Source organism: Sinocyclocheilus grahami, unplaced genomic scaffold (assembly GCF_001515645.1).
Source record: "Sinocyclocheilus grahami isolate Dianchi unplaced genomic scaffold, SAMN03320097.WGS_v1.1 scaffold979.1, whole genome shotgun sequence".
Taxonomy (NCBI): Eukaryota; Metazoa; Chordata; class Actinopteri; order Cypriniformes; family Cyprinidae; genus Sinocyclocheilus; species Sinocyclocheilus grahami.
The window spans coordinates 443,266-456,062 of NW_015506158.1; the positions used below are offsets into that span (position 1 = coordinate 443,266).

The 12,797-nt window shown below is 34.2% G+C and overlaps 2 protein-coding genes across 3 annotated transcripts in view; both read left to right on the forward strand.

Moving 5' to 3' along the window:
- The window catches only part of LOC107565065 (NAD-dependent protein deacetylase sirtuin-1-like), a 23,939-nt gene extending 16,678 nt beyond the window's left edge, over positions 1-7,261 (forward strand). Inside the window, exons 1-7 of one of the 2 annotated variants that reach the window (XM_016250252.1) lie at positions 249-513; positions 601-753; positions 1,675-1,822; positions 1,922-2,001; positions 3,182-3,368; positions 4,831-5,310; positions 6,172-7,261. In XM_016250252.1, coding sequence (XP_016105738.1) covers positions 304-513; positions 601-753; positions 1,675-1,822; positions 1,922-2,001; positions 3,182-3,368; positions 4,831-5,310; positions 6,172-6,419 — 1,506 coding nt within the window. In that variant the 5' untranslated portion in view covers positions 249-303 and the 3' untranslated portion in view covers positions 6,420-7,261. Of the gene's footprint in view, positions 1-248; positions 514-600; positions 754-1,674; positions 1,823-1,921; positions 2,002-3,181; positions 3,369-4,830; positions 5,311-6,171 lie in introns of those variants that run through there. The other variant, XM_016250251.1, reaches the window with a different exon arrangement.
- A 1,054-nt stretch (positions 7,262-8,315) lies between these two features.
- Positions 8,316-12,797, forward strand: part of LOC107565074 (CDK2-associated and cullin domain-containing protein 1-like) — a 7,108-nt gene continuing 2,626 nt past the window's right edge. The window contains exons 1-6 of the mRNA XM_016250260.1: positions 8,316-8,637; positions 9,966-10,092; positions 10,175-10,277; positions 11,065-11,160; positions 11,358-11,460; positions 11,844-11,933. Of these exons, the coding sequence (XP_016105746.1) occupies positions 8,481-8,637; positions 9,966-10,092; positions 10,175-10,277; positions 11,065-11,160; positions 11,358-11,460; positions 11,844-11,933 (676 nt within the window). The 5' untranslated portion in view covers positions 8,316-8,480. The remainder of the gene's footprint in view (positions 8,638-9,965; positions 10,093-10,174; positions 10,278-11,064; positions 11,161-11,357; positions 11,461-11,843; positions 11,934-12,797) is intronic.

Here is a 12,797-nt window from a genome sequence, read left to right on the forward strand (position 1 = left end):
TTTTTTTACTCTCATAGATTTTGTTACCATTGCCATGCATTATACGACTGATAGACTGCAACGGCTGGACTTAAAAATCTCAGTTTGTGTTCTACTGAAGAAACAAAGTCACCTACATCTTGGATGCCCTGGGGGTAAGCAGATAAACATCACATTTTCATTTTGGGGTGAACTATCCCTTTAAGTCATGTCTGTAGTGCTCAATTCACAATATACTGTATGTTGTGCAGATTTAGTGTTTTGTGAATTAAATGAAAGCTTGGTTTTCTTTTAGGCTCGTATCGGTTCATTCAGCAGCACATCATGAGAGGAACCGACCCGAGGGCCATTTTGAAAGACCTGCTTCCCGAAACGGACCTCCCGGCGGATCTCGACGACATGACGCTGTGGCAGATCATCATCAACATCTCAGAGCCGCCCAAAAGAAAGAAACGCAAAGACATCAACACATTAGAGGACGTCGTGCGGCTCCTGAACGAGAGGAAGAAGATACTTGTGCTCACTGGCGCCGGGGTGCGTTTATGATTTGTGCTTTCAGACGCACTCGGAGTATGTGTCCAGTCTCTCAAATATTGATTGGTTGCTCTTGTTCCTCCACAGGTGTCTGTTTCTTGTGGCATTCCTGACTTTCGGTCTAGAGATGGCATATACGCTCGACTCGCTGTGGACTTTCCTGACCTTCCTGATCCTCAAGCCATGTTTGACATAGACTACTTTAGAAGAGATCCAAGGCCTTTTTTCAAATTTGCCAAGGTTCGATACACTGCCTTCTCATTTGCATTTCAACCATTAATGGAAAACAATCACTGTAATGATATGTTTTTAAATAACGCAAGACACTACAGGTGAACCCATAGTTTTTAATGCATCGGTTAATTTGGTCTATTTTGCTTCCATAGTGGAAGAAAAAAATCCAAAACACAATTTTAACTCTATTATGTGACCCTGAAGCACAAAAGCAGTGTTAAGTCGCTGGGGTATATTTGTAGCAATAGCCAACAATACATTGTATGGGTCACAATTATACATTTCTCTTTTATGCCAAAAATCATTAGAATATTAAGTAAAGATCATGTTTCATGAAGATATTTTATAAATTTCCTACCGTAAATATATCAAAACTTAATTTTTGATTAGTAATATGCATTGCTAAAAACGTAATTTGGACAACTTTAAAGATGATTTTCTCAATATTTAGATTTTTTTTTTTTGCACCCTCAGATTCCAGATTTTCAAATAGTTGTATCTCGGCCAAATATTGTCCTCTCCTAACAAACCATACATCAATGGACAGCTTATTTATTCAGCTTTCAGATGATGTATAAGTCTCAATTTCGAAAAATTGACCCTTATGACTGGTTTTGTGCTCCGGGGTCACATATGTCAACAAAATCAAACAAGAATTTTGAACTTGAATGTTCTGTTAAATGTATGCAAATTATTGGATATTTAATTATATATAATGCACTGTTTGCGTATCAAAACGTAACATTTCAGAAAACCTGTAGTAGAAAACAATTGTCTTAATGCACTGTGATTAATCATAGTTAAAATATTTACCCTATTCAGCAGTTGTTTTGTCATAAAGGTTTGCATTTACATTTATGCATTTGCATACATTTATGTATTAACAATTGCATAAATAACAATATTCTCTGTTTGCTTATACTGTAGGAAATCTACCCAGGACAGTTCCAGCCGTCTCCATGTCACAGGTTCATATCAATGCTGGATAAGAAGGGAAGGTTACTGAGGAACTACACTCAGAATATCGACACACTGGAGCAAGCGGCTGGAATCCAGAAGATCATTCAGTGTCATGGTATATCTGCCCCTGATTCCTCATTTAAACCTAGATGTTCATTATTCTGTCAGTATCTAGACTCTTTTATTATCCTCTGTCTTTTACTAATTATTTTAGGTTCCTTTGCGACTGCTTCCTGTCTTGTCTGTAAACATAAGGTTGACTGTGAAGCCATAAGGGAGGATATATTCAACCAGGTATGCTTGAGTATGAAAATTTAAAGGAACAGTTCACCCAAAAATGAAACTTTGCTGAAAATGTGATCACCTTCAGATCATCCAAGATGTAGGTGAGTTTGTCTCTTCATCAGATTTGTAGAAATGTAGCATTGCTTCAGTGTCTCCGCAACGGATGCTCTGCAGTGAATGGGTGCCGTCAGAATGAGAGTCCAAACAGCTGATAAAAACATCACAATAATCCACAGCACTCCAGTCCATCAGTTAACATCTGGAGAAGACAAAAGCTGAAACTAATCCAGCATTAAGACGTTTTTAACTTCAAACCGTTGCTTCAGGTTAAAATATGAGTCCATAATAATGCTTCCTCCAGTGAAAAATGGTCTGGTCTGAATCAGGAGAGAAATCTGCATTAAGCAGAGATCAACATTAAGCACTTAAAACAGTCCAGAATAGCTTAGACTTTTTCACTGGAAATTATAAACTCATATTTTAGCTGGAAGCAATGGTTTAATGTATTGCTGGGCGGTATGACCAAAAATTTATATCACGGTATTTTTCAAAATTATATCGGTTTCACGGTATATGAGGGTATTTTTTTTTCATGCATGACCGGGTGTTAACCATATTATATAATATACTGATTGAGAGGAAATACTGCAGTATATTGACTAAGAAAGCCCTATTTTACTGTCATGATGAGTGAATATTGTCAAAAAATACCACACTAAATAGTGACTAAACACAACCCCTTTTAATACATGTTAACTCACTCTCATTTATAATCACAGCATCGTCTGATAAAATCAGCATACATCTACACTAAAGAGCGGCTATGCGGTGGTTTTGATTTTTTGTCTCGTGCAGCGCACTGCCTGCGTCTGAGTAACAAATACACCAGTATTGCGGTATTTTAAAAATTCATATCATAACAAAAATGAACACCGGTATACCGCCCAGCACTAGTTTAAAGTTATTATCAGCTGTTTGGACTCTCATTCTGACGGCACCCATTCACTGCAGAGCATCCATTGCTGAGACACTGATGCAATGCTACATTTCACCAAAATCTGATGAAGAGACAAACGCATCCTAATCTAAAGTAAAATTTGCTGAAAATTTCATTATTGGGTGAACTATTCCTTTAAGATGTGCTTGCAATTGCGTTGCGGCTCGTGAAACCGTTGTTGTTCTGCTGCAGGTTGTTCCTCACTGTCCGAGGTGTCCGTCAGATGTCCCGTACGCCATCATGAAACCAGACATCGTCTTCTTTGGCGAGAACCTTCCAGAACTTTTCCACCGAGCCATGAAGCAGGATAAAGATGAGGTGGATCTTCTCATCGTCATCGGCTCCTCGCTGAAAGTTCGGCCAGTGGCTCTCATACCCAGTACGTTCCACCTCTTGTTTCTTTCCTGTGGTCTGCAGTCATTTGGGTGTAAAAAATAAAGCTGTTGCACTTGATCATATCATGATCGCTCAGAACCTTTCGGTTAGGATTGTATATTTTGAGTATATTCAGATATGATGCATCAGGTTGAGACACTCTCTTTACGCTCTAGGTTCGAATATGCACTCGCACAAATGAGATTTAAGTGTTTTCAGATGAAGAATATAGTTTTTGAAGGTTAATCAGCAGTTTAATGGATACTAAAGATGGGATCATCAGTGATTCCCAAGCATTTTTGTCAGCTAAACCCCTTTGACCTAAAATATTTTTTATGAGTTATTATTTCAATTATTTAACAACACATTTGCATGTTCACCGTTCTCTCATGTTGATTAATTGTCACATGCAGGTAAACAAGGTAATTCTTTACCATTTTTTTATTTTTATTAAATATATTTAATATATTATTTTTAAATATTCTTAAATCTTTTTTTACGTAATTGTTAAATTTTGTTTTAAGATTGCATAAATGCTGTAATTTCGGTAATGCTTTTAAATATTATTAAACGATATACTTTGAATATATTATACAATATACACTTTAATATGATTAAATATTGAATTAGTATTTTTTTTTGTGTGTAATTTATTTAAAATAAATATAATGTATTAAAATAAAATTTGAAAATAAATATGATTTAATTTATAAAAATGTAAATGTTATTTTTTTATTATTTGTATTATTTATTTAAAGAAAAAAAATGTCATGTAAAAGATGCTTAAAACCAAAAGCAATCCGATATTTATTTGTGTAAAGTTTAGGGTTTTCATAAACTCTTTGCCCACATTATGTAATTTCATTAAATATACTTTTAATAATATTCTTAAATCTTTTTTTTTTTGGTAAGTGTTGTATTTTTATTAAATGTATTTATTTAAAAGTTAAAAAAAATTATGATTTAATAAATTTCTTTTCATCAACTCATGAACCCTAGTATGGAAAACACATGTGACCCAGGACCACAAAACCAGTCAATTTGTACAAGATTTATACATCAAATAAATAAAATATAAATAATCTTTCCATTGATGTATGGTTTGTTAGGATAGGACAATATTTGGCCGAGATGCAACTATTTGAAAATCTGGAATCTGAGCGTGCAAAAAAATCTAAATATTGAGAAAATCATCTTTAAAGTTGTCCAAATGAAGTTTTTAGCAATGCATATTACTAATCAAACATTAAGTTTTGATATATTTACGGTAGGACATTTACAGAATATCTTCATGGAACATGATCTTTACTTAATATCCTAATGATTTTTGGCATAAAAGAAAAATCTATAATTGTGAGCCATACAATGTATTGTTGTCTATTGCTACAAATATCCCCCAGCGACTTAACACTGCTTTTGTGCTCCAGGCTCACATATTTGTTTTGTGAATGCGTGTCTCCCTGAAGGCTCCGTACCTCACGACGTGCCTCAAGTCCTGATCAACCGCGAGCCGCTGCCGCACCTGCACTTCGACGTGGAGCTGCTCGGAGACTGTGACGTCATCGTGAACGAACTCTGCCATCGTCTGGGAGGCGACTTCGAGCAGCTGTGCTTCAGCTCGTCCCGTCTCAGCGAGATCACGGAGAAACCGTCCGCTCGGAGCCCCTCCACACGAGCGTCAGAGGACACTTCACTGTCTCCCGAGAAGGAGGAACCGCAGACAGCAGCCAGAAGAACAAGCCCTCCTCCAGAGCCGTTAGCGGAAACTAACACAGACCGGTTAGACTCCAACCCAAAAGAGCATTCTCCGAAGACAGCTACAGAAGCACTGGACTCTACTGATGACGTGAAGGAGGAAGAACCAGCAGATCGTCACCGTGTTGAAGTGCGGAGACGGTGCTGGAGAAGCCCAATCTGTCAGAGTCCAATCAGCAAACGACTCGGAGGTCAAATCTTTTTTTTTTATTTGTAAACACATTTTTGAGGTGTTCCTGCTGTTATCAAGAATGATTTATTAATGCATTTTATTGCAAATTACACAGAAATTATCAAATTAATCTTTAATTAAAATTAAATAGCATAATTTATGTACTATATTTATTTATTATATTTATATTTATATTATACAATATATTTTTTATTAAATATAGACATTATTTTTATTATATATATATATATATGTGTGTGTGTGTGTGTGTGTGTGTGTGTATGTATCATGGTTTTTTTATATAAATGTTTTTTGTATGTATAATTATGTAATTTATATTATATTAATATAGTTTTTATTATGTGTGTGTGTATATATATATATATAAATGATTAATCGCATCCAAAATAAAAGTTTGTTTACATAATATATGTATGTTTACTGTATATATTTATTATGTGTATATATAAATACACACACATACAGTATGTATTTTAAAAATATTTACATTTATATTCTTATATTTTATATTGTATATAAATATATTGAACATATAAACGTAACATATTTTTCTTAACTATATACATGCATGTGTTTGTTTTTATATACACATTGTATATTATAATTATATTAATTCATATATATTATGTTTTGTTTATAAATAGATAAATGATATTTATTATATTTAGATTATGATGTTATTTTTATTATATTTGTGACTGATTAAGTATAACGTGTTCAAAAAATGTTCAATGTTACGTGTTAAAATCACATTAGGTCGTTTGACGCGAGTCACTGTTCATATAAAAGATGCTTAAAACCAAAGTTCTCGAACACTCGCTGCACACACAATGTCATTTGTTGTTTTTCTGTTTTGCAGCCTCGCAGTATTTATTTCGAGCACCGAACCGCTACATTTTCCACGGCGCCGAGGTCTACTCGAGCTCAGAGGACGAGTCGTCCAGTTCCTGCGGCAGTGACAGCGACGGCTCTCGCTGCAGCGCGGACGCTGTGGGAAATGAAGACAGCGACGTGGAGGAAGAAAACACAGAGACAGTACAGGAGCACGAACACAAACGCCTTCACACGGACTGCACCGCAGAAACAGACCCACCGACCACACAATAACTCACTAGCACTCGCTGCGTCTCATGTGCTCAAGTCTGTTTGATATGTTTTTGTATCTCCTCCCTCCTAAACGCCCTGTTATGTCTTCTAATGCATGCAACTTCTTTCTTTTATTTCACCGCCAGTCTTTTTATATTTTTGCATTTTTAGATGTAAAATATACGGTTAATTCTGCCTGAATGTTGTTTCTGCCTGAGAATTGAACATGCATTGAACAAAGGGAATGATTTTCAAACCAAAGATCACTTTTTCCGCATCGTTTTCATGTTTTTCACAAGTTCCTTGTCGGATCTGGTCAATGTGTTTCGCATGTGCACCAAACTGTGGCATTTTCAGACATTTGGCAGTCTTTTATAGCCAGTAAAGTCTGATAGTCATCATGTTTTCCATTCGTTTTTTATACCTATAGAAAGACATTATTTACATGCATTCACACTCTTGTGATTCCTGTCCTCAAGCACTTCTGAATCTGTTTTTGATTAATATGCCTGTTGATGTTGGTTGGTTTTATAAATGCAGCGTCTTTTCCAGCTCTCGTTGACCGTGCATTAAAATCTTTATAACACTGTTAAGTTATAATATCAACACGACCTCGTGAGTCCCTCGTGCAGTTGATGCCGTTTTGGTTGTTTGTTCTTAATCTCTGTTCAAAATACGAATTTATTTTCGATGCTGCAAAAGAATACTTTTGTCCCGAAATACAGACTTCACAAATGTAGCATCTTTGACTCTTATCACTCATCCTTGAGCTAAACGCTGTACATGATGCATGCAAGTTAGTAACTAAGAATGGTAGAGAAGTATTTTGCTCGGTAATAAAATACTCAAGAGTTTGCAGAATGGTCAGTTGAAGCTGTGTTTAAGCAGAGGGTCGTGGAGGCCTGACCATAGTTGCATTTTTCTAAACTATTTCATACAGTTGTATTTTTAAAAATATACTGTATTCTACATTTACCGCGCGTTTGAATTATGAGGTTATGCCGTTTATTAAAGATAAATAGATGATAAAGTCTTTAAAGAGCATCTTGATGAACCTGGACTGCAGGCAACTAGCAAAAATGTAGTGTTGTTACGAAGTAAATAATCCTTGGTTAAATAACTGACTTTGCAGCCTTATTTAAAATATATAAATATAGTTTTTAATATGTATTCGCATTGTTGTAGGTAAGTTAAGTAATAGATCTAGTGTGTGTTGTTTAAAAAAAGTCAATAAGAAATCCATTAAGACTTACAGAACATTTTTATTAATAAAAATACATGAATGATGCCTAAATTAAATAGAATTTAATGCATTTTTGTGTTTATAAAAATGACTTCTTATTAACTTGTTCATTTTTTCTTAATAATTGGTCATATTTATATTTTATTAAATAAAATTATTAATATTGTATTGTTTTTTAAAACAACATAATATATCATTTTATTTAGCCTGTTATTTATATAGTTATAACAAATCCATTAAGATATAGAGTATTTAATTAATTGCTTAAAATTGCAGTAGAATAGACAAGATTATGCATTGCTAAGAACTAAATTTGGACAAATTAAAAAAAAAATTGTTTGTTTTTTGCACCCTCAGATTCCAGATTTTCAAATAGTTGTATCTCGGCCAAATATTGTCCTATCCTAACAAACCATACATTAATGGAAAGCTGATTTATTCAATTAAATTAAGTTATAAATTGACCCTTATGACTGGTTTTGTGATCCAGGGTCACATTTGTAAGTCGCTTTGGTTAAAAGTATCTGCTAAATGCCTAACTGTAATGTACAAATAATGTTTGAGGGATAGCAAGCCAAGAAATAAATACTGATTGATAAATATTAATTTATAAAATTAAATATTCTATATTTATGCCGACGACGGACTCTTATTTTGCCATGCGGGCTGTTGTTTTGACACGTCCGCCATTAAACGGAAGTCCGCGTCGGATCTCGCTTCGGATTGACGACAAAATAAACAGAGTGAAGCTGAAGCGGTAAACATGCGTCGGTCATCGCTGAGCTGAAGCGGGTTTGAGCTGAGATGGAGTGCTAAAGCTCTCTCAGTGCGGCGGCGGCATGGAGGAGATGCAGGGGGTCGAGGATGATAATCATAACTGTCGCGCGGAGGCTGTGAGTGTGTGTTCACCTGCGCAGGTGTGTGTGGACTCAGACTCCAGCAGTGACACCTGCGAGTCCACCTCTGCGCTGCTGCTCGACTCCACCTCCAAGTTCCGTAAGTTACACCAACACTCCTCTGTTTATCAGTCTGCACTTTGTTGACTTGACCCTCTAACTCTAGCACTCTCTATTCTAATTCCATTCTTTAAAAAAAAACTTGCCCCTTTTAGACTTGCACTCAATTCCTTTACTAACTGCTTGTTTTCTTTAAAAAAAAAACGAACACTAGCTTCTCTATTCTTTTTGTATTCTATCTATTTGTTTTCTTTTTATTTATTATGCAATTAACAAAAAAGGCCTTTAACACTAGCTTGCTCTATCCTTTTTCTATTCTATCTGTTTTCTTTTTATTTATTATATAATTTTAAAAAACCTTGCTACATGTACTGTGTTAAGCTAACTGAGACTTTTTATAGCACTTGCATATTATTGCTCTTTTGTTGATTTTGATTGCTTCTGTTGTCCTCATTTGAAAGTCGCTTTGGATAAAAGCATCTGCTAAATGTCTAAATGTAATGTAAATGTACAGAATACCACAGTGATGAGTCAGATGGTAACACCGTGGTACTTGGATGGTACTGGAACTTGTGTACCATGATAAACATCCTTTAAAGCTATTTAAAAGCCCTCTTGCGCATGCTGTCTCTCTTTCTGTATGTATAATTATTTATATTAAACATATTATTTTACATAGTATAATATGTTATACATTTATTTGTATAGTTTTTTAATTTAAAAAAGTAGCAAAATAATAAATATCTAAATTAAATGTAATTTATTCAGATGTGTTCTTAAAAATAGATTTTTTTGTTTTAAATAATTGTATTATTTTCTTTTTTTATTCATTTTTCGTATTATACTATTAATTTATTTAACAAACAATGCCTAAATTAAATGGAATTTAATCAAATGTGTTCATAAAAATTACTTTTCATTAATTTATTAATTTGATTGATTTTATATTGTTTTTTCTAAAGCAAAATAATAAATAATTTAAATTATGCATGTTGTTTATAATATATTTATATTTATTTATTTACACTGCCGTTCAAAAGTTTGGGATCAGCAAGATGTTTTATGTTTTTTTAAAGAAGTATCTTTTGCTCATCAAGGCTGCATTTATTCGATCAAAAATAGAGAAAAAACAGTAATATTGTGAAATAGTATTACAATTTAACACGGCAGTTTTCTATTTTATTATACTTTAAAATAGAATTTATTTCTGTGATCAAAGCTGTATTTTCAGCATCATTACTCCAGTCTTCAGTGTCACAATACTGTCTGTCTGTCTCAGTGCCAAAATACTGTTTGTGTAAGCGATAGAGAGTAGTTTTTCAGCAGCAAATGTCACGTGTGTTGCTTCTGTTTGTTTGACGTGTCTAGTCTTGAACACAATGACAGCAGAAGAATACAGGACGGTTTACTGGCCAAAACTAGAGCGAGCCATTGAGCATCTGCTCACTCAAAGCCCGATGGAGCACATCTCCATCTCATACGAACAGATCTACAGGTTAGTGCTGCTTCACTCCTGAACGAGTCAGAGCATGCTGCGCATCTGTGTTTTAATACGCCCTTCTGTGTTCTTCTTCCAGTCACGTTTATAAGTGTGTGTGCCAGCAGCACTCCGAGCTGCTCTACAGTGACCTGATGTGGAAGATCACGTCTCATCTAGAGCAAGTGTCTTCTGAGCTACAGGTCAGTGCATAGACGCTTTAAACCTGTTTGTAGTGCTGCTGTTGTGGGTAAATAAAGTGAGATTTTAAATCCACCACGATCAAATCGTTCTTTCACAGTCATGTGATGCTTGTGATTTATACGTTGATATACATGACAAAATAAGACTTTTAGAATTTATTTAAAATGTTAATAAAGTCATCTTTGTTCACATGTTTTTTTTTTTACCAAAAAACTATTTTCTTTTTTTTCCCCAAGGCTTGATTTCTTTTTATGTCTGAAATGCATATAACTTTTCCCTCTAATGTGTGTTTACACATTTTTATTAACTTTTTATTAATTTTATTATTTTCCTATTATACTATGTTTTTATAAATTTTTATAATTCTGTTATTATCAAAATAATGAATGCCTAAATTAAATATAATTTGTCATAAAATATCTTTCTTTTTTGTTCATATTTTGTTATTGATGTTTTTATCATTTCTATTAGTTTTTTTTTTTTAGAAAAAGGAAGCAGTGATGCCTAAATTTGTTATTAAAATCTGTTCATAAAAATGGCTTTTTAATAACTTTCTATTGTATTATTATTTATTTTTTATTTTATATATTTTTATTAATTTTGTATTGTTCTCTTCTTGAAAAAAGCTAAGAAATAAATGCCAAAATTAAATATAATTTGTCATTCGAAATGTCAATAAAATACTTTTTTATTCATGCATTTATTTTCTATTATTGTTTTTATAATTTTGTAATTTTTATTTTAACAATAAATGAATAAAATGCTGTTGTCTCATCTCTTCTGAAGGCCAGCCCTCCAGAAGATTTAATAGAAAACTTTAACGTGGCTCTGACGCGGTACACAGCCTCTCTGCACTGCATCGTTCCCGTCTTCATCTATATGGTACAATGCTAATACTCAATAATGAATGCCTTCAAAGTGCCTCTGTCACTGAATACTTTCAATGTACCTTGTTCTGACACAAATGAAAAAAAAATGCCAATACTCTGTGTTTTTGAATATAATTGTTATCATGACACTTTCCATGTTTTGTGAGATCTGTATTCATTTATCTGCATTTGAACCTGATTTTGTTAAAGAACAAGTTCTACATTGAGACGAAGCTGAACCGCGATCTGCGTGACGATCTCATGAAGCTCTTCTCCGATCACGTCGCAGAGAAACACGTCAGCACACTACTGCGTGAGTGCAGATCAACACAGTCTTCTGACTTTGCAATGCGTTTTGTAAATATGAAGAGTTAATTTGCAAAAACGGATAAGTCCATTTTTATTTTTATTTTCAGAAATCATGTTTTTTTTTTTATTGCGCATTCCAAGTAATATCAATCAAACTGCAGTTGGGTTGTTTTGATTAAGTAATAATAACTTAAACAAATACGTGAAACGTGAACTCGTGATGCCTTGAAAGTGGACAAAACCGGCTTTTTTGACAAAAAGTGTTTAGGGTTCAGATCGCGCTATATGTGGAGAATAATGCACTGCTATCAGCTCTTTTTTTTTAAAGTGCCGTTTTTGCAAATGCACTCTTCATATATTAAGTAAAGTGTTATTTTTTTTCCTCAGCTCTTCTTAAAAACGCTCATTCCATGCCGTTTCAAGTCAAACCATCAACTATGGCGAGTGTTGTGAAAGGTCTTTATGCCCTCCGGCCAGGTGAGAGGGATTTTTCTTTTCTTTTGGTTTTAATGCAGGTGTAAGTGTAACTGTCTCTATGCATCGCTCTGTGTTTGTTATTCTGAACAGAGCTGCAGATACTGATCTGTGTTCCTGTACTGAGTTACAGTTACAGTGGGTTTGTTTTGTGTCAGAGTGACGCTGTTATTTGCTCGTCGTTCTGTTGCATGCAGCATTTGCATAACCAAACATTTCTCCGCTCTGTTATCCGTCTATTGTTTTTCAGATGCATGATAAGCTGTAGCTACTTTCTTAAAAAAAAATTTTTTTTTTAAAAAGCAACATTTACAGTGGCCCCAAAAACGATTCGGACTCTTTAGTTGCATGCAAAACATCAATCCAAGAGACATCTGCAAGCAAACGATGCTGGAGCTTTTCTCAGAACTCACTTCATTTTTCTCTTTAATTCACTAGGAACCTGTTCCACAAACTCTGACAACCAGGACTTTTTGTATTCATTTACAACAGTATATTTGTTGTTTCATAGTTCACTTCATTATGTGAAAAGTTTTGATTGAAATATATATATATATATGTATAATTATTTTTATTACGCGTGTGTGTGTGTGTGTTTTTGTACAAATATTTATTTCTTATTCAAGCAATTACAAATGTAAAACACACATGATAGATAGACAGGTAGATAGATAGATAGACAGACACACACACACACAGATAGACACAGATAGATAGACAGGTAGATGGATAGACGGATAGACACAGACAGACAGACAGATAGATAGATAGATGGACAGACAGACAGACACACAGACAGACAGATAGATGGACAGACAGACAGACACACACATATAGATAGACAGACACAGACAGACAGACAGATAG